Source organism: Excalfactoria chinensis, chromosome 18 (genome assembly GCF_039878825.1).
Source record: "Excalfactoria chinensis isolate bCotChi1 chromosome 18, bCotChi1.hap2, whole genome shotgun sequence".
NCBI classification, from domain to species: domain Eukaryota; kingdom Metazoa; phylum Chordata; class Aves; order Galliformes; family Phasianidae; genus Excalfactoria; species Excalfactoria chinensis.
The window spans coordinates 6,991,539-7,012,234 of record NC_092842.1 but is presented as its reverse complement, the minus strand read 5'-3'; the positions used below and the strand labels follow the sequence as shown (position 1 = coordinate 7,012,234).

Genomic DNA, 20,696 nt, shown 5'->3' with positions numbered 1-20,696 from the left:
GAGGAGAAGCTCCCGCCCCGCCCCGCCCGCCGCGTTCCCGCCCACCCCTCGGCGCGCGCCAGGCGCGGGGCGGGAACTGCGTGCGCGCGCGCGGCCGCCTGGCGCCCTTCCTTTTCCGCCCCGCGACGCCGGCGGGAGGCGGAGCTTTTCCCGCCATTGGCTCCTTCTCGCGCCCACCTTTGTGCAGCCCCGCAGCCCGTCGAGAGTGGGAGGGGAAACCCCGTGCGAGGGGCGCCGCCATCTTGGATAAGGGGGGTGATGGGGGCGCAGTGGAGCCAGCGGAGCAGAGCCTGAGGGAGCGCCGGAGCGAGGTGGGGACCCGGCCCGGCCGCTGCCCAGCACGAGCAGAGCGCTCCAGAGCCCGTAGGGGGACCGGGCTGCCGCCGGTAAAACCACGCTGTACAGCCACACGCTCCCTGAGCCCAGGTGAGGAGGAGCTGGGGAGGGGCGGCACGGAGCACCAGGCCCCGCGGTGCTGGCTGGGCGGCAGCGCGGCCTTACGTGGCTCCGCGTCCTCCCGGCGCTGTGCGCGGGGCTGGTCGGGCCGCCCGGTTCTGTTTGTGGCTCTGCCGCACACGGCGCTGCGGGACGCGCTCGGGCGGGCGGCGGCGGCTCAGGGCGGAGGGCCGTGGGGCCTGGGAGGTGAGGCGGGCGGGCCGAAGCCGGGAGCAGGCCCAGGCCGCTGTGTGCTACCGGCCGCCGCCTCTCTGCACCGCGCCATCGCCGGGTGCCGGAGCACATTGGGTGTATATGAGCGTGTATGGGAGCTCGGTAATTGCTGCAGTGTGGTTGCCGTATGCGTGTGTTACACAATGTGGCTGATTTGCGGTGTTATCTCTGCTTGTCCTGTTGTGATGAACTTAGACAGAAAAATAACTCTTGGGGTGCGGGTGGAGTGAATCTATGCTACTTCCTATCTGAGGAAGCAACAGCTCCGTTTCCTTTTGTCAGTGCTTCTGCTGCCAAAGCAGCAGTTACTTGCTTTCACCTATTTGCATTACATCGCTTTGCCTGGAATTGAAATTATACTGCTTTGTCCTTGCAGGGAAAACATGTCTATGACAGGATTTGTCGTGGCTGCATTGCTCTGGAGGTTCCTAGATGAGGACTCTTGAGTGCAGAGACTCTGTGCTGCTGTGATTTTTGCAGGTGTAGAAGCACTCCTGTGTGCAGGTTGTTCAGCTCCTAAATCACTTTGAACCTCGAGTCCGAAATGTAGCTCTTATGGTTACCCTGCGTTGTGGTGTGGGATGTTTGTCTTGGGATCTTTCTGTCACGGTTAGGACTGAGGGCTTCTTGTTCTTGGGCATCGCTTGGGAATAGGAAGGAAATCCCAGTCCTGAGGGGCTTGGAAAATAATTATCATGTAGCCTAATATAATTTAACAAAGAATTTAGTAGTTTCCTGTAGGGATTTGAACAAGTCATGAAACTGAGTTGAAGGAAGAGGCTCTTTATATGTATGTTTTAAGGACTGCAAAAGAAAAAAAAGAGTGGGATTGTGAAGGACAGCAGTTAGAAAACAAACCTGTTATACTGGCGGTGCTGGGATTCAGAATGTAAATTGAACTTCTGAAGCTGCTTGCTTGCTCATGTGCATCAAATGGAACTGAGGATTGTTTCTGGCTTTGCTGTATGTTTCTGCAACAAAGGAGGTGGACCTCAGTGTTTCTTTGAAACTGTTTCCCCTTCCTCCCCAAGGTAATGGCTCTCAGTTGCATGCTGCTCTGATTTACGATCTGACAGTATCTCCTGGTTTTTGTATGTACTGACCCTAAGCTCAACTGAGATCTCTGGAACTTCACTCCTCTGCCTCCAGCGTGAGTATGTGTTACAGGTGGGAGCCTCTTATAGGAAGAGGAGAATAGGATAAGTGAGGATGTGCGAATACAGAAGTGAGGTCTGCATCTAAGTGTAGGAAGCTGTGGAAACAAGATGGCAGAGCTTGGTAGAGTGAAACTGTTAAAGGGTTTCGCCACCACAGTGTGTGCAGCTGGACAGCTGTTGAGGTGGATCAAAAAGTGGTGGTGGTGTGATACTTTATTTTAAAGTGCTTGGCCTGTGGGTTCTTCCAAAACCCTAACTCGGTCTGAGGCCTAGTAAGTGTATGTAATGGGATCATGAACTATTGTATATATCAAATATATTCCTTCAAAAACAACTGGAAGAAGGTCCTGCTCAACTGCAAGCTCACCAGACTCAGCACAGCAGTGCTGGCCTTTTGCGTTTCTAGAGAGAATAACTGGATGTGTGAGAAATGAGGAGCTGCAGAGTGGTCTTCAGAAGCAGATTATGAGAGGCCTTCCTGACTGCTAGCTCTGATAGACCACTCTGATAGACTAGCTCTGATTGAAGACCACTTCAGCCAGATCTATCATCCTGTGCTGTATCAGGTTCTTTAGCAAAGTCCAGTCAGAGGCACTAGAGAGGATGACTCTGGAAGAACTGAGAAATGAGTAAGGAACTGGCCAGCAAGAAGTGATGTTATGAGAGCACAAGCTGCTAGCAGGCTGCTAATGGCACTTCTTTGGGATCAGCCTTACATGTTGGGCTCTTTACAGATGAACATACAAAAATAAGAACCAAGGGGAATTAGTGGTGGCTGTTAGGCCATTCTGTTTATGAGGGCTAAGATGTTTGTATATTTAGGAACATCTGAATGTCCTTGGTGCATGAGGGTAGTAGAACAACAATGAAGTTCAGTGGTACCCTGTAGCTTCCTATAGACAGCTGACTGATGGGGATTCACCACTTGGGTGTATTAATTGATGATAAAACCGTTACTACCTTCCATTGTCACACACAGTGTGATGTTACAGAAGACCACAAGTGGTGCAATTACAGACTGTGCTTCCAGCAGCAAGCTAAAGGAAGATCCCATTTACACTGCCCTGCTTTGTGTGCTTGACAAAAGTCTTCATCAGAGGAATAGTATAAGCTGAAACAATTGTTTCCCTGGATTTCCATCCTTTGTCCCCTACTGTTCTTAGCATTCAGTGCAAGTTGATGCCCAAGTTCATATGCAGAGAAGGAAGGTTATCACAGAGTCACACAACCCATTCATTTTGTGTGAAGATTTAGAACAAATGCAAGTACTGCTCGCTCTTAAAGAGTTGTGGTTTTGGGAAGTGATGATGTGGTGGCATTCTCCTCTATAGAGGTGGGACTGAACTTGACCTCTGAGGTTCCTTTGCTGAAGTACATCCATGAGGAATGCCCCAAACCACCGGGGTGGCCAGGTAAAATACCAGTCTCTCTGGCTCCAGACTAACTGAAGTGGTTGTCTGGCTGCAGTGGTATGTTTTTAAGGAGAGCCTGTAATATTGAGACCATCCTGAGGCTGAGGTATCATCTCTGTGTGGGCTGAGCAGGTAATGGTATTCAGCACATGCAGTGATGACAGGTTCCAGTCCTTCCTAATAACACACAGATTCTTACTTAGCATAAAGTTGTGAAGATTCTCTATGCAAATGATTCTTATTGAAGACCTAATTGGCTGTGTCCCTGAGTTGGGCTAGGAGGAGCTGCATGGGCCTCGTGACAGCTGGTACGGGTATGATGCTAACAATTCATTCTGGGTGCATTGCCATAAAACTCATAATAAGAACAAACCACCTTATCTCAGTTTATATTGGTAGATGCTGGTGTTTGAAACAGTTTTGGATGTGAAAATACTGGCATGGTGCTTCTTTAGAGGAAGAAATACCATTGTCACCAATATCTTGTTAAGGCTGCCTTCTCTTATTATAAAGAGGTAGAGAAGATGTATGGAAAATGGATTACGGTGACACATGGTAAAAATTCCTGTCCTAATTGTGACACAGAAATTAATCGTACAGGGTTTGAAGCTAGCAAAGATCTGTGTACAGTGCAGCATGATCCTCTGGCTAGTTGCCACCCTGAAATAACGCTCTGAGCTCTGTGGAAGCATTACCTCGGGAAAGGGAGCTGGAACTTGTTCTGAGTTGGCACATTTTCCTGGAAGAAAGATGGCAGGCAGAGCACACTCCCAGACAAAACGACTTCTGCTTTCTGTTACCAGTGAATGGATGGCTGGTTAACTTTGGCGTGTTGTATAACATCAGCTGTGGCTGAAGGTAGGTTGTGCAGGCTTGGCTGTGACTCCTTCAGTCCTGCAGTTCCTTCTGCCACCACTCCTCACCAGGGAGGCAAACTCTGAACCCCTATATTGGGAATATAACAGGGAGCAGATGGCTGTGAAGGGGTGTAAGACACCATTTTCTACAGATAACTGATTCTATTGACAATACACGAACCCTCTGCATTAGCATGTAGCTAACATTTTTTGTGGTTACTGAGTTCTTCTTGTCTGGACTTCCTCCTTTTGCCTGTAGCGAATGCTGAGCTTGGAGGTTTCCTAAGGCTGCATTCTCAGTGACTTCTGTGTTGTCATGGGTTTATTTCTTTTCCTGTATGTTGCACACTTCTGATCCAGCTTTATTTTCAGAACTTGGTTGTGTTCCAGCAGGGATTGTTATGTGTGTCCAGTTAGTGAAACAAAGAAACGGTGTGAAGTTGTGAGAAGTTTGGGATGTGGTTACTAGCGAGGTTCTGCTCTGTGAAGGCGATTATGTGCTGTTAGCTGCAAGGTGGAATAGTTTAATCCCAGAGTTACAGACAGTAAGCACATCTCCTCTAGTATGTTCATTTCTGCTGTGTGATTTATCTATATTGGGGTAAAAGGCCAAACAAACTGGGATGTCAGTTTAATGCTGAGGTATCATTTGGGATGTTTTAGCATCTTGTCTGTAGCGGACCCTTGGAACAGGCTTTGCATTGATGCATTGCTTTTCTTTGAGTATCTGTTTAACTCAGCTGCTTAAGGCTGGAGTCTCCATGAGCATTCAGTAAATGTCAGCCGTACGCTGTCATAACCTCCCCAGGAGCTGCATGGAACTTGAGAGGTCTGGGCTCATCAGGTCAGTGCATTTCTCACCATGTCTTTGAGCTGGGGAAGGGGCTCGCTGGCTCTGGCTGCACGCACTGAGCTCTGTGGTCTCTCTCAGAGCAGCCTCATCTCACCAAGAGTGAAGGTGATGTTCTCACAGTGAGACATGGCTTGAAGGTAGTTGGCCTTTCCAACCCATTTCTTAGCAGGCTTTGTTACCAAGTGCAGGATGTGGTTTTCTAACTCTTGCTTTGAAGTGGGAACTGATTTTGATGCAGATGTTACAAAGCAGTGACAGTTTCTTTCATATCGAAATAGTGCAGTTGCAGACCTCTTTAAGTAAGGAGTGTATTGAAAGTTGGCATAGCTCAGCAAGTAGAAATGGTGTCAAGTAAACAGAGCGGTATATTTAGCAGTAAGGGCTCTTTCCAGATTTTGTGCCACAGCCTGCACAGCTCCCAGTCTGTCCCTGCTTTTAATAAAAAGGCTTCTACCTTCCAGCACTGCTTCTTCAAAGCAAAGGCAGTGTGACCTCTTCCTTGTGCACTGTGTTATTGTCAGGTGTTTGGAAGCACTAAAATGGAGTATGAGTACTCAGCATTCCTTAGCCAGGGGGTGCTGTGTGAGGGGGACAGAGGGGTTTGCTCAGGACGGATCTCACAGCTGTGTGGGTAGCTCCTTTTTCCCTTCAGAGAGCCTATGTAGGTTGATAGATAGCCTTAACAGGGTGCTGAGCTGTCAAACTAGGTGCTTTCAGTCACGTCAGCTTTATGTTGTGGCTGTAGCATGTGTTGTCTTTGGGGTGGAATATTGCATTTCTGCTATCTTCCCAAAGGATTTGCAAATATAAGTTGGTCTATTTAAGCTCTTTTTTATTTTAAAATTGTATTCACTTCCGTGCCTCATAGTGCTCTGGTTTAGCCTTGTCTGCCATCAGAATGAACTGCAGCAGAGCAGTTAGAAGTAGTGCAATGGGTCAGCAGGTGTATCTGGGGCAGGTGGAGAGGAGGGACAGGGGAAGATACATTTGGATGTTCTGAAGTATACGCTGTTTCTGCAGTAACTCCTGAACGTTGAAGTCTCCAATGTAGTTACTTGTCTTTCTTTGTCAGTGCTGGAAACAACCAGTGTGTGTGTACTGAAGTTGACACTGTAGCTCTGGAGTCTTTCACTGTAGGAAACATGGGCTGTAGTTGTTGACTCGCTGGATGGCAGGTTGGGGCGGCACATCTGAAACCAGGAATGTGAGCTGTGCTGCTGTGCAGTGCTGGAAAGCTCTGTGAGCTGCTGTGCTGGAGCGGGGCCTGGGGGTGACAGAGGTGTGGGGTGTCCGTGTGCCATTTTCTCTGCGGCTGTGGGAGAAGTTGATGTAAAATCACCTTGACTTGATGGAAATGATGGTTCTTGGAACCGTGCAGTTGGGAATTCTGGTTTTACCAACATGGACTAGAATGACTGTCCAAGACTTTTCTGTTGTTGTTGCTTACTATGTAGCATTTACATTAATAAAATTAATAAAACAGTATGTGTCTGTATAGGACTTAATGGAGGTATTTTGCTTGCTGCTTGAGCTAGAAGGCCTCTGGAACCCCTGTATCTTGAGGAAAACACAACGGAAAGGTGCAGATCAGCAGCTGGCACGTGGCCAATGTTTCTCACCTTCCCCTTGGAGTTGTTCTCCTCCAAGGTCTAGATAGGAGTGTTTGCTTTAAACCTCTGCTGTGTGGAGCAGTGGCTGTCAGCCTGTGCCCTGAGAGTGAGGTTTGTGGGCAGTCACCTTTCTTAAGGCAGTGATTCACAGCTATGGAGCAATGCTGGCTGAGGAAACACTACTTGCTTCTGAAAAAGGTACAGGCTTGCAAGTTTCTTTGTTTTCACTTCTTTGCAGCACTGCTTTGGTTTGTCATGTGGATGACGCATGACTGGAAGTACCTTCCTAGGCTGGGGCCATGTTGTCTGTGAGGAGTGCAGTTTTGCTAATGGCTGGCTATCTGCCATGCAGGAGCAGGAAAGGAAATGGTGAATTCCTAATAGAAACTTCCTGTTTGCTTAAATGATGGCACTTACATCTTGTTTAAATTAAAGTCTGGCACAAAAGCCGTCATTTTGCTCTGAGATGGCAAAAATAATAAATCTGAGCAGTGTAGACTTGTAATCCTGCTTATGTGATACAGCAGTGATAAGTCAGTTTACACAGCTGAGGCCGCTTCTAATTCCTCCTACATGTAGGAAAACTGCAGTGTTGAAAGTATTTATCCCAAACAAATTTTAACACTATCATTTAAATCCTCCACAGAGCAAAGATTAGTGAATAAATCCTATAAGATCAGTGAGCTGTGCTGCTTAAAACAAAGAAACAAAAGGGTTGTGAAGCTTTGGGGTGATCATGCTCTGCAGGCGGAGCCACAGATGTGATGGCTGGTTCCCTGAGCATCTTCTCTCTGACTTGGGCTGCTTCACTGATGTACAGACTGCATTCAATGCTGCTGCAGCATTCCTGTGCCATCTTAATTCTTAGCTGTTTAATGCAAACTGTGCTGTTTGTTTCTGTTGCAAGTCCCAGAAGTGTCTGGTCATTGTTCCAAACCACTGGTTTTATAAAACCTTTTGTGATAATTGCTTTTTGGAGTCAGGCTTTATTTCCAGCTCCCATCAGCTATTGAGTTACAGAGTGCTGTTCAACTCGGTGATCATTTAAACCAAGAACCTGCTGGAGCCCTTCAGTGGCTGAAAGGTTTTCCTGATGATACTGAATGGGTGTCAGTACTAAGAACCTGCTTCTGTTCAGAGTTCTTGCTGATGGGATTTCCGAGCACATGGTATGGGAGTTCTGCTGAATGCTGGGACAGTTGAACTGTGAATGAGGAGATGGCTGGGGGGAGGGAAGGTGGTATTTTTTCCTTTCTTTTCCTTGGCTCAATTGGCTGAAATGGGTTCAGTTCAAATAAGTAGCAGTTCTGATATATTCTGTTTTTGTTTTTCAGTGCCACGATGGCAACTGCACCTTACAACTATTCCTACATCTTTAAGTACATCATTATTGGTAAGTACTAAGATAATGTTTGTGCCAGTATCTGTGTGTAACAGCATGCCTCCAAACTGCTGTTGACTTCTGTTTCATGTTGCTTGCTGTATAGTATTAGCTCTTTGAGTAGTTCCTCATCCTGCCTCAGTCCCTCATAGATCACCACATTTGCCCTAAAGCTTTAGCAGCTGATAAAAATGAATGCAGATGCTTTCAGTGCTGCTGCGATTGCTGCCAGGTGGACTGGGAGTGGGGCTGGTTGGTTATCCATATTTTTGATAGCCTCTACTTGCATTTGCAAGTAACACAGGAGGAGGGCGAGCACCCAGTGTGTTGTGCTTCAGTTTCTTGCAGGTCAGCCTTAGTTTGACCTTGTGAAACACAAGTGTAAAGTCAGTAATGCAGTTATCGTCACTTGTGTATTTTCTGCTCCACCCTTGCTTGCAGCTCTGTACCTGCAACCAAAATTATAGTGTGGCTGTAACACTGATAAATCTTGAAGGCTGTAGCCAGGTGTGGGAAGCAAGGAAGTTGCATGCTAGACCTGGGAAAGGAACATCTGCCTTTCCATGTGTGTGTGTTGTGTGGGATGAGCAGAATGCTTGTTGTGACAACACGGTGTCTGCTTTAACTGCTCTTTCTGTAACAGGGGACATGGGTGTAGGAAAGTCCTGTTTGCTTCACCAATTCACGGAAAAGAAATGTGAGTATTTCAGTACACAGTGTTCATTGAAACTGGTGTACTTCATCTCTCTTTCCTGCCTTTCTGCTTCTGTCATAGGTGAGCTTGATGTATATCTTAACATGGGGAGGTTTGTACGGTGCTTGGTCAGACTTCTGTTTTGTCTTCTGCAATTATAGAAATGAAATGCTGCTGTAGTAATAGCAAGAATGATGTTAGTCCTGTCCAAGAGTGGGAAGAATACATGTGTTTTCACAGCTTTCCCAGGGAATTGTGATAGGAGGCAGTGAGATTTATTGTCTAAACTTTGTGTGTATTTAATATTGGTATGGCTTTAAACACAGCTGTAGGTTTTAAAAGTACTTAAAGGGGTGGGGGGTTCTCTTTTCACGGACTGCAGATTTAAGCATTGTCATTCTCTGTAGCTGCTGTGACTCATGGCACTAGGACTGCTCCTGCGTGATGCTGTTCAAGGCTTTCAGCATTCCATCTCAACTGTAATATTTCTTCATGTACGCTATCACAGCTAACTAAGAATCAGCTTCAGCTCTTCCTACTAATGTGCATTGTACTGAGTTTGCAGTGGCTGTTCCAAACTCTTACGACTTCCCATGTAGCTCACGCTCAGTGGACAAGTCTGTAGCTTTCTGTTAGTACGGAGCTGGTCTTTCTCTTGCACTACTCTAGATGTGCAGTAACTGTGCATGCTGCAGATTAAATGTTCCTGTTTTGTAGTAGGAAGTGAATTTTTAACTGCTGCTTTGAATCCAAACCACAGAAAACCCACTTGTGTAAGTGCTGCTTTGCATATGGTTCCCTTTATGAACAGGCAGTGACTTGTTCTTACAGTGTGTTATGTAGAAGGGCTACAGCCAAACAAGCTGATTTATAAAACATCTCTGCTGTGGGACTCTTGAATAAAGGTGGTGTTCAACCTTTCTCTGTTTTCTTCACTGCTTGTGAAGATGAGCATCTTAGGATGGATTTATTGTAATCAATCAGATGCCTTTTAGCATTTGATTGGCTGTATGATAATTGTGCATTACATTGACTCTTTCTGTATGATCACAGACTTTACTCAGTCTGAGCCAACTTGAGTACTTGTTTCTCAACTGTTTCAAGCTTTTAACTCAGTCTTGGTAGTTCTCTAAAGTTTCCTTATCCTACTGTGTTAAAATACTTAACCATTTCTGCAGGGACAGGGCTGAGGATCAACTGACTTGATACTTCCTGATATACATGGAGTCAGTTAGAAATGCACTGGGGAAGGCAAGGGATCTTCTTAAAGCAGCAGTCCAGGAAATAATTCATTAAGTGATACAGTTCAGTAACTGTAGCTGTAAGAAGGCCTTCAAGAAGGAAGGTGTTCAAGATGTCAGGAAGGTGAAGTAGGAAGATTTCTGTAGCAGGAACAGTGCACTAGAAAGATCTGATCTTCCCTCTTATTTTTCATGACAGTTATGGCGGACTGTCCCCACACAATTGGTGTTGAATTTGGCACAAGGATAATTGAAGTTAGTGGCCAAAAAATTAAACTACAGATCTGGGATACAGCAGGACAAGAGAGATTCAGGGCTGTCACACGAAGCTATTACAGAGGAGCAGCAGGAGCTCTCATGGTCTATGACATTACCAGGTAAGGTGCTGCTGGCTGTCCCTATCATCACTATGTGTATGTGAGAGAATTGGAGGAGCAGCCCATGAAGATGCCCAGAAGTGAGACTTCTCCAATGAAAGGAGATGGCACAGAAGCTGTTCTGTTCTCCATTTGCAAGTGAAAATTAAAGATGCTTCTGAAAGAATAATTAAAATCAGATGTGTAACATGAAATACTTCTGCCTTCCTACATTTCCCACCTCATCTTGCATCAAGGCTGTTTTTGATATTCTTTGTGTGCTTCTTATCTGTTGTATACATAAAGGTATCACCTGTTTGCTTAAATACAAAAGCAAATGATGTGATGTGCTGTTTGCTGCCAAGGCTCTGTACGGAGCTGTACTGCTGTACTAACAGTATCTGACAGGAAATCCTTTAATGTGTTTTATATAACACAATATGAACGTTGTCCTTGTGACGAGTAACACCACCACACACTGAAGTGTGAATTGGTTTGTCCTTCCACCTTGTTTGTGTTGCTCTATGGTTTGGAAGTTGCTTTCTTGAAGTCTTGGTACGTGTCTGAACAAGATGCTGCTGCTCCCTGCTTCTGGAGCTGGGGAGAGGAGCAGGTACGATGTGTTGATGTGCTTAATGGATGCTAACTGTGCTGCTGGCACTTGAATGTTTAAAAAATATTGTAGTTAAAACCTGTACTCGCTTGATTCTTTGCAGAAGAAGTACATATAATCACTTAAGCAGCTGGCTGACAGATGCAAGGAATCTCACCAATCCAAATACTGTAAGTTGGGCTCTATTTAGCTTGAAAGCAAGATTGTTTATCTCAAAGCAAGAGATGGAAGGCTTAGGCCAAAGCATCTGCAGTGATCGCAGTGTTCTTTAAAAGAAACTGCATCTGTTTCTCAGCTACTTGGTTCTGAATGTCCCCAGCAGATCAGTAGCTCCTCCCTTACTGCAGTTAGTGCAGAAATGGAGGTTCTTGTGCAGGAAAACAATGGCTTATTCCAAAAATCCTGCCATGCTTTACTTCTTGTGGGCCTTTTTCCTGCTGTTGGTGACCAGAATTATGGTAACCTCTGAACAGAGCTTAACTTCTGGTACCACTTCTTGGTGCCTTGTGGTGGTAATGAGGTGAAATGCAACGTAAACTGAATCTTGAGCAAAAGCTGTCCCATCTCTGGAGGGGTGGGAAGGAGGTTCTGCATCTCTGACTAAACAACAGTTCTGGTGTCCTTCAGTCTCATTGTGAATGACTCCGAAGTATTTTAGAACCAGACTGTTGGGAAGATTCCCTGCTGCGATGAAAGAAAACTTGTACAGATTCTGGCTGGATTAGCAGCTGGCTAAACATGAGAAGTACAACTCCCAGCACTGCAGAGTAGGACTGTGGCTTTTTAGGACCTCATCTCATGAGAACAGCTTAAAGAATTTGAGAACAGCAGCTGGCAACTGCTCTTGACTATGAAAGGGCTCTGCTGGAGCAGCACTGCCCTGAAGATACATGAGATTTGCAGTTGTGCTTTTTTTTGAATGTTTTATTTTCCATCTTTTATAGTAAAGAGGGTAACAGTGAAGCAGCTGATAAACTTTTTCTCGGACTAATTTTCTCTCTTCTGAACTAGGTGATAATCCTCATAGGAAATAAAGCAGATCTGGAAGCACAGAGAGATGTTACATATGAAGAAGCCAAACAATTTGCTGAAGAAAATGGTGTGTTTTTCTTTTTCCTCTTGATCTGTTGTTTCCTATGTTGTAGCAATACCAAAATGTGCCCTCACCCTTAGCAGATACAGGCTCACACTTACAAAGGCAAGTTGTTATATGTATGAACTCTTGTGGTGCCTCAGCCTGGATTTATTCCATCTGCTTAGCTTTGGAAATCAGCTTGTGTATTGATGCTGCCCCAGCTTTGTCATAATATCTCATGGAGTACTAAAGCAGCCTCTTGCACATGACTGGATGCCATAACACGATTATTTGGGACTATATTAAGCATGTTATGTGTTGACTGACAGTTACATTTCTGTTTCTGAACAGGTTTATTGTTCCTTGAAGCAAGTGCAAAAACGTAAGTTACTTCCACCTAGATTAATGCATTGGATGTTATCTGTTTAAAAGGAAATATTGCTTATGAGTAAATACAGCCATGAGGTGGTTCAAGTGTAACACTGTTTTATAACCAAAAAACCCCACCAAACCAACAACTCTGGGGTTGTCCTGAGGTAAGGTGTGCCTAGCAGTTTCAATTCATGTCAGCTTTGACTTAAAAGTCATTGAGGAGTTGGATCTTGTGCTGTGTTTCAGGGAGACTTAGGCTGAATCAGTTTGTTTTAGTTAGAGCTTGTCTCAGCCTCAGATGGGTGTGCACATGTGGATGGTGCTTCCCAAGAGCATGACTTCCCTCAGATACTTCCCTCAGATGTTTCAAGCTCTGTAGGCAGTGCTCAGTTCCTGACCTCACAGAGGAGTTGTCATGCAGTGCTCTTGGTAGGCTCTGTTGGTTGGAGAGGCTGACAGAATGCAAAGGGTCGGATCTCCAGCGATGCTGCAGAATATTCCAGCTGGCACCTGTTGTAACAGACCTTCCTAACAACATGAGTTTGACCAACAATCGCTCCGCTGTCTTTTGGCCTTTCAGAATTGTTCTGGACACGTAGCTCAGTGCCGTAGCTTTTTTCTGACGTTCAGTGTTCTGACACAGAGTGGTGTTCAGGGCTGCTCCTAATGGATGTAACAGCTGGAGACAGGTACCATGTCAGAAACTGTCCTGCAGACGGGCTGTTATTCCTCATGGCATGTCTGCTATTAAATACTGCCAGTTCTGTTGCTTGAGACAGAAGCAGCGAGGACATCCAGCTGCCTGTACAACCTGCGTTTCTTTGCTGAAGTGTAACCTATGTAACTCCTGCTGCTCTTCTTGTAGTGGAGAGAATGTTGAGGATGCTTTCCTGGAGGCTGCCAAGAAAATCTACCAGAATATCCAAGATGGAAGCCTGGATCTGAACGCTGCAGAGTCGGGTGTACAGCACAAACCATCAGCTCCGCAGGGGGGGCGGCTAACCAGCGAACCCCAGCCCCAGAGAGAAGGCTGCGGCTGCTAGTGACCCCTTTCGTGGCTTCATTTCTGACCTTTCACCTCTGTCTGTTGGGAGCAGTGCTTTTGATTGCTTCCCTGTCTTCTGTACATCTTATTGGGTTTAATTAAAACTGAAACAAGTTTAACACAGTACTAAACTGCTAAACAACTTTAGATGTAATCAGGTTATCCAAGGCAAGTAGAGTAATAAAACCTCTCCTGCATGGTGAATCTAGAATTTTTTTTTTCCTTGATTGTCCTTGTGATAGTGTCACAGATACATAATTTAAACCGAGCACTGATGCTGGACTCATGATTTTACACTTTTGCAGGGCTTTGTCTTGTACGGTTTAATTTTATGGTTCTTCAGCCTTTCTTCCCCACCTCTGAACTGTGTAGAGCTGTCCATAGGAAAGGATAAGTTTTGGGTTTTTTTTTCTTCTTTTTGCTGTGAAATGACTTCTGATGGTAGAGAGGGGCTCCGTCCCAATGTGCTTTGTTGAAAGAATTCCCCATGGTTGTGCATGTTGGGGGCAGGGGGGCTGGTGCAGGAGGGTACAACTTGCACAGGGAAACGAACCATTCCTTCTTGTGCTCATAGCTTTACATCCTTTTTTGCCACTTTTATCCATTTGCTAACAGAACGTAAATATGTATAAAATTTGAAGGAACTGAGCTAACAGTTAAATACAACCTGTGTATATGATTTTAATGAAGAAAATGATTACTGGCATTAGAACAGTATATAAGAAAATATCAGTTTGTACAGTATGACCTGTATGTGACCACACCGCCCATCAGTACAGACGTAGGTGTAACTGCAGTTCACTAACAGCAGCTTCACTCCTTGGTGTTGACAGTGGACATTGTGCTGGGGGGAACTCGAATCCCAGTGTCGAAATTAACACTAGTGGAATCTGTCCTTCATCTTTGCACTGTGGTATCTCTATGCCATGTTATTAATCCTGTTCTGTGCAATCAGCAGTGTGCTAACCTGCTTTTTTCTTCTGTAAGCATTTCACATTATTGGGCTTCGTTACCTGCCTTGCTTTGTATACCAAGGCTGGTTCTCTTGCACATCTTATGCTTTTATACCTTTAACCTTTTGAATGGTCAGATACTGAACTGGACAGTCGGAGCAACTTGTGTTCCCCAGGGAGTTGTAGCTACTGTTGTATTTTAACACTACAGCTGAGGGCTTCTGCCAGGGCAGGTTAGTTCTTGAAGGGTGCCACCTTCCTGCGATGGCACACGTACTGCTTCTACAAAGGGGAGACAGTAAACCCACATGTGTACAACCTGCATGTGGGGTTTACTGTGGTGTCAGGACTGGGATGTGTCACTGTATGCAGAACTGTATGTCACTTATAGCTTCATTTATGAACACATTGAATACAGTTTCCAAAAGGAAAGGGTAAGTGTTTAACCACACTCAGCTGTCCAACTTCTAGTCTTACTGCAGTGCTTAAGATACAAAGTAGTCTTAAATTCCTTCTCCAGACACTAAAGCTGTTCAGATGTGTAAGTCAACAGTGGTACCAGAGTATTGTACAGTCAATGTTAAATAAAAGCCAAAAAAACTGGAATGTGCAGACAATAGGATTTGGGTAACTTGTTTGTGCGCTGTCCCTTTGTTCTGTCTGGTTAGATTTTTTTACCTAGTATTCTTTAGTAGATGGGTATGTTTGAGCTCTACAGCTGATGTGTCCTGCTTAAACCAAGGTTGTACCACAGCGGGGTTTGCCCAGGGACCAGGACCTGCTGCTGCCATGAAGTTTGGAAGTAAATGTTCTAATGACTACAGCTTGTTGAGGTGCAATACCTGTATTCCCAGAGTAAGTTACAGTAGGCCTTATTGTTTCTGTCACAGAAAGGATTTGTTTGGACTGCTGTACTCCTCATTTGATGTAACAATGCTATTAATCTAAATATTTGTAAATAAAGTACCTGTATCTAGATAACCTGCAGTGCCTTGTGTTTCTTGCTCTACTTCTGCTGTGACTTCTCTACTTCTGTGACTTACAGCTGCAGCTCTTCACTCCTGCCTTTCTAGGCTATCTTCCACCTACCACATTGCACTGGCTTGCAAATGCTGCTTTGTAGGCACTTCTGCTTGCCTGCAGTCAGGGCTTTGGCTGCTGGGGAAAGCTGTTAGAAGAGAGAAGCTTAGAAGGGAATCTTGCATGTGGTGGCAGTTGTGCTTTAACTGCTTATGTTGACTTGTGAAAGGGGCCTTAGGGGTAAAAATGTGATAGGCTGCTGTTGCTTTTCTACTGCCATAAAGCCTTCCTAAGGCTGTAACAGGCTGCATGAAGTGGGGTGATAATGTGTAGATGAGAGGACAAGGCTGGGAGCTATTCCGAAAATTGCCTCTAGCAAAAGCAGCTCTGGAAAGTCCTCGTGTCCATCTGGCTGTGCAGGCATTCTCCAGGAGGGGTAAGGATGTACTTAGAAACAAGCCTGCTTTGCATAAGGTAGAAGAATGTCCCCTTTCATTTTGTCTTCCTGCTGCTCTTCATTTACCAAGCACTGCTTTGTTTGCAGTCTTATTGCAAAGGCCACACTCACATGTGTCAGAAAAAATGACACAGGTAGGGCTTCAGAGACAGCAATGCTTACCAACAGTAACCAGTAATTGCTGTGGTGTGATATCAGTGTAACAAGTGTTACTGTACACATAAAAGAGTTGCTGCCACCATTAAGATGGCACTGTTAGGTGAGCTAGCAGTGCAAGGTCAACAGGATGCATATTAAAAACAATACATTGGGAAAAGAAAGTAAGGATGAAGTGGCCACAACTTACTTTAAGAAAGTATTCAAAAATAGTTTTATTTAACATTCATGCATTTGAAAACATGTGACAACTCTAGAAAATGTAAACTGAGAAATAGCCACACTTCAATGAGAGCAGTAGTTCTGGACACCCTTAAGTCTGTATTTAAAAAGAACATCTCTAGGTAGAGCTCCCTTACTTAGTCCTACAGAAACTTCACAGTACTGAGCCATTGGCTATTGCTGCTAAGTACCTTTTTAGCAAAGGCCTGCAGAACAGTGAGGTAGAAGGCGTCGGAGCGGAAGATGATGGCACAACTGCACGTGGAGATCTGCAGCCGTCTGAAAGAGAGCAACAGGAGTGACTGTGCATGAGAACGAGAGAAGCTGGCATGGCACAACCTGCTCTGCCTGTAGCACAACCCGGCGTGTTCAGCACCTGCACCATTAGGATTGCATGGATACTCTGTGCATCCTGAGAGCTGTCGGTGGGTGTAGTGTTGCTTATCTTCTCCCCGCTGAGCACTGATGTGTGACAGCTCTTGCAGTGTTAGGTTTTGAATCATTAACAAGCCCACATGCAACTTGGTGTAACTGCACTCTGAGTGTCACATGTACGTTCATTAAAATCAGGTATGTATCATTCTAAGATTATGGATGGAAGTAGCTTATGTCAGTCAACACAGTTGCAATTTCCATGTGTCGTTTGAAAGTTTACATGCAACCTGTCTGAAAACACACATCTAAGAACCAAAACAGCACTGACACCCAGCACAGGAATGCTTTCATTTGTCCCAAAGCAATGGTCTGCGAGCAGTGCTGGGCCCACCTCCAGCTCACAGCTACCCCGATTGGAGACACAGATCAGCACCCAGTGCCAGCTCAGCTGGAGTCATCTCTTACCTCTGATGCTTTACTGAGAAGTTTCTCATGAGCAGGAATGCCACGTCTGTGCCACCGCTGGAACGACTGCTGAGCTGCTGGGGAAGCGTGTGTGTCCTGTCAGAGCAGCCTAGAAAAGAGCAGAAGTCTGAGGAACGAGTCCCTGTCTGTAGGAGTTACGGACATGAAGGAAACAATGGATTAAAAAAATAAAGTATAAAATGAATCCTAGAAGAAAGCCTGCCTGCTTCACCAGTTACTGCTGGCAAAGGAACCGAGTACAGAATGGTTGTCAAAACCCTGCAGTGCCTCCAGCTGGAAGGTGCACGGGCACAGCAGACTGCTAGTGAGCTAAAGAAGTAATCAGACTTATTCCACTAGAGCATTACCTGTGTTTTTGTTAAGTTCAGAGCATCGCGAAGAGACAGCAGACCTGCTGAACTTTCAGCTGCAAACAGTGAGTCTGAGGAAGTGCTGCTGACCAGCTCATCCAGCGCGTCAACCTGTCGCTGCAGGCTGTGAAGGCTGCCCTGTGTCTGCTGTTTTCCTCTGATCAATACGTCCACTTGCTTGGACATGCAGTGCCGGAGCTGAGCCTGAACAAATGGTTAGTTCTATTTGCACCCAGTTAGTGTCATTTTGAAGACTACATTTACGAAGTCTGAGGCCAAGCCATAAAGGACATTCTATTAGAATCTCTAATCACAAGCAGCTGGCAATGGGTTTACAAATCAACTTTCTTTTAAATAGTTCACCTCTTTAAGTCAGAAATAAGCTGTATTTCTGTGGCACCTCATCATTAACTGCTTGGAAGGAACAACAGATATGTTCTAACTGAACTGTGCCATCATCTCTACTTTAAATGGTCATAAGTGCCTTATGCTACTAACATACCACAGTACAAGATCAGGGATGGAACATGCTGGCATACTAAAAAGCCAACTATAGTTATTTAACATTATTCATTTTGATAGAACATGCTGGGCTTTCTTTCACTGCTCCCATCCAACAAGATACCCAAAGATACTCTGCTGCTGCTCATTATGTACAGGGTGACTGTGACAGCTGGAGAAGGATCTCCCCACACACCCATTTTGTTCAGACTCTTTTTGGAAGGGACCTGCAGCCATATCTGTGCAAAGGAAAGAGATGTGCCACCTTCAGCCGATCTTCGTGATGCTGCAGTTTCTCTCGGAGAACCTCTCCACGCCACTGTTCATCCTGTTGGAAACACAAACACATTCAGCACCTGAGTGGTACCAACACGGACACACTCAGCTGCAGTGTGAGCAGCAGCTCCTGTCTGAGAGCTTTGTACCGTTATGAAGATCTGAGACAAATCCAACTTCTTTTCCAATGAGAACAATCTTTGGTCAGCAGCATCAAATGAAAACATCTCCTCTAAATTAGCAGATTCACACTGCAGACTTTTATTTACTGCAGACAACGCTTCCAAATCTTCCAACAGTTCTGGAGAAGATGGGCTTGAAGATTTCAACCCTGTTTTAATATCATCTTCAACCTCTAATTTAAGCAGTGTTGCTGTGTTCTCTATTTCCCTTTGTCTCTTTTCCAGGTCTTCTTGAGTCTTAACCTGCAACATAAAAACCGTCTCACTACTCTGCTGTCATATCACAAACACTTCAACCCAGAGGAATTCCCCACATAACTGAACAATCTTAATTCTGAAGTATGTACATTTTGACCACTGAAATCAGAAATCAAACTCTGAACAGATGCGGCCCTAATTACGAAATTAACTTTAATTGCCTATGAGGAACCTGTCTGGAAGACACTGCTTTGCCCCAGACAGCCTTTATTTCGGTACTGAGTTATACCTGGTTTTGGAGATCCATGTAGTCCTGCTGGATCTGGCCAAGCTCTTTAATGAGGCGCTTGGTTCGCTCGTGGTTATTCTGTGCTACTTGTTCAGCAGCTGCTATATCACTCTGCAGGCAGTTATTTTCATGCTTTTGCTCCTAGGAAAATGCAGAAAGGATTGCATTTACCGTGAGCACCCACTTGAGAAAATGAATCAAGAGAGCCAACATGAGACAATTTCTTCAAGCTAAAGTGCAGAAACAGCATTAAATAAGAGTAACCAGGGGTTCTCTGCAGCACAGCCTGGAAATATCACAGTTTGGCTGCTTCAAGATAGGATATTAACAAAGTTAACACACGACTTTTGTTCCTCAGCAATAAAAGGGGTAATCTATCATTTTACTGTTTAAAAATAACCAAAAGCCTCTAACATTCTCTCCCTCCCCCAGCCAGGACTTACATGCAGTTCTCTTTCAAGCTGCGTCCTCTGCATTTTCATTGCTTCTTTCAGACTGCAGATTCGTTTTTCAGCTCTTTTCCTCTCCGATGCCAGCTGCCCCTGGAGATGGGTCAGCTCAGACTTGGAGAGTTCCAATTCTTTTCGGAGAGACTGAATTTCTCTGTTTTTCTGTTGTAGCTGTAGTTCTTTTTCTGATATCTGATGTTCTGTAAATGATATTTAAACTGACACTGATTAGCAGAAATGTAAACACCTTGGCATATTTCAGACATTCGATATTTTTAAACTACTCTGCCTGGTGATGTTTAGATAAACACTGGCACCAGGTGAGAGGTGACAGGAAGCCATCTGCCTTCAGAACTTCAGTTCTTTGAGCAAATGAACTTAACAATCAGGAGTCAAACGAAGTGCTGAATTAAAACCCAAGCAAGATTAACAGATACTGTTTGGTTTCACTAGACTTAGCGCCCACACACTGTAATGATAAACTTATTTGTGCGATAGATCTTACTGCTTTTTCTGATAGTTTCTTCAAGTGCTGCAAATTGAGATGCTTCTTTTTCCAGCTTCCTGTTGTTTTCTTCTGTCAGCCTTACTTTTGCTATTGCCTGTTCCAGTTTCTCTCGTTGATCTGTGAGTTCCTTTTCCAAAAGCAGTTTCTGTTCTTTGAGTTTAGCAGTGTTTTCTTCCAGTTTTTTCCCTTCGTGTTCTGAATTTTGCTTGAGGTCATAAAGGATCTGCCAAAAACAAACACAAGTTTAAATTGGTGCAGTTTAACTCGTAGCAGCTCAGTAAGAACAAATCCCATCACCAAACCACATTGGAGATAGCAGCAGAAATCTGAAAGAAGAAATACAGTCTGGTACTCAGCCCAAACAGCAGCACTTGCCATGTTTCCTCCTTATTTCAGAACAGTTCCCTCAGTTCTTCTTTTAGAATATTACCTTATGGGTAATTTCCACAAACAATTGATGGTCTCACTTAGAAGTGCAGTAGAAGAACAAGAAGTAGCTGCAAATAGTACAACACCCAAACTTTGAGATATCAGACAGAAGCTTCAAAATAAAGAGTCCTGAATCTCCTGCTGCTTAGTTTTGGAGTTCTGGAACACAGATGCATTTAGGATTTGTTCAGTTTTATTTGAGATGCACGTTATCATTCCAGACATCCCCCACTGTTCGCTTGTCTCCCACTATATATATACAAATTCTATGAAGAATTCTCCAAAGTGTATCCAGTTGTTCTTGTTTGTCAGCTGACAAACCAGAAACTATAGAGAACTGTCTCTGCCAGTCCATGTCCTCACCCAAATCAGTAACACCCCAGCAGCCAACACACAGCACTGCACTGCACCTCCCGCTACACTGGCCCTTCTTGCACTTAGTTCAGCACACAAGGATCCCACTAAGAAGGAGAAGCCCCTTGCTGGGAGGCCGGTTTTGAGTCAGACATA

General features: G+C 44.8%; 3 protein-coding genes across 3 annotated transcripts in view; 2 read left to right on the top strand and 1 right to left on the bottom strand.

Annotated features, from left to right (window-relative positions):
• Positions 1–20,696, top strand: part of TRAF1 (TNF receptor associated factor 1) — a 112,438-nt gene that overhangs the window by 16,578 nt on the left and 75,164 nt on the right. The window lies entirely within an intron of this gene.
• Positions 118–15,269, top strand: RAB14 (RAB14, member RAS oncogene family). The gene is made up of 8 exons (XM_072352697.1): positions 118–426; positions 7,893–7,951; positions 8,583–8,636; positions 10,074–10,251; positions 10,947–11,013; positions 11,855–11,942; positions 12,270–12,300; positions 13,156–15,269. Exons 2-8 carry the CDS (start codon positions 7,900–7,902, stop codon positions 13,331–13,333), a joined length of 648 nt encoding a protein of 215 aa, XP_072208798.1. The 5' UTR covers positions 118–426; positions 7,893–7,899; the 3' UTR covers positions 13,334–15,269.
• CNTRL (centriolin) overlaps positions 16,110–20,696 on the bottom strand; it is a 31,544-nt gene continuing 26,957 nt past the window's right edge. The window contains 8 exon segments of the mRNA XM_072352916.1: positions 16,110–16,422; positions 16,984–17,092; positions 17,352–17,558; positions 18,121–18,183; positions 18,281–18,556; positions 18,801–18,941; positions 19,244–19,449; positions 19,755–19,980. Coding sequence (XP_072209017.1) covers positions 17,009–17,092; positions 17,352–17,558; positions 18,121–18,183; positions 18,281–18,556; positions 18,801–18,941; positions 19,244–19,449; positions 19,755–19,980 — 1,203 coding nt within the window. The 3' untranslated portion in view covers positions 16,110–16,422; positions 16,984–17,008.

Bases quoted from the DNA above. Each gene is read 5' to 3' on its own strand.
- RAB14 (XM_072352697.1), top strand. From the start codon at position 7,900: ATGGCAACTGCACCTTACAACTATTCCTACATCTTTAAGTACATCATT. The intron at 8,637-10,073 runs GTGAGTATTTCA...TTTTCATGACAG, and splicing joins CCAATTCACGGAAAAGAAAT to TTATGGCGGACTGTCCCCAC. The intron at 11,014-11,854 runs GTAAGTTGGGCT...CTTCTGAACTAG, and splicing joins ATCTCACCAATCCAAATACT to GTGATAATCCTCATAGGAAA.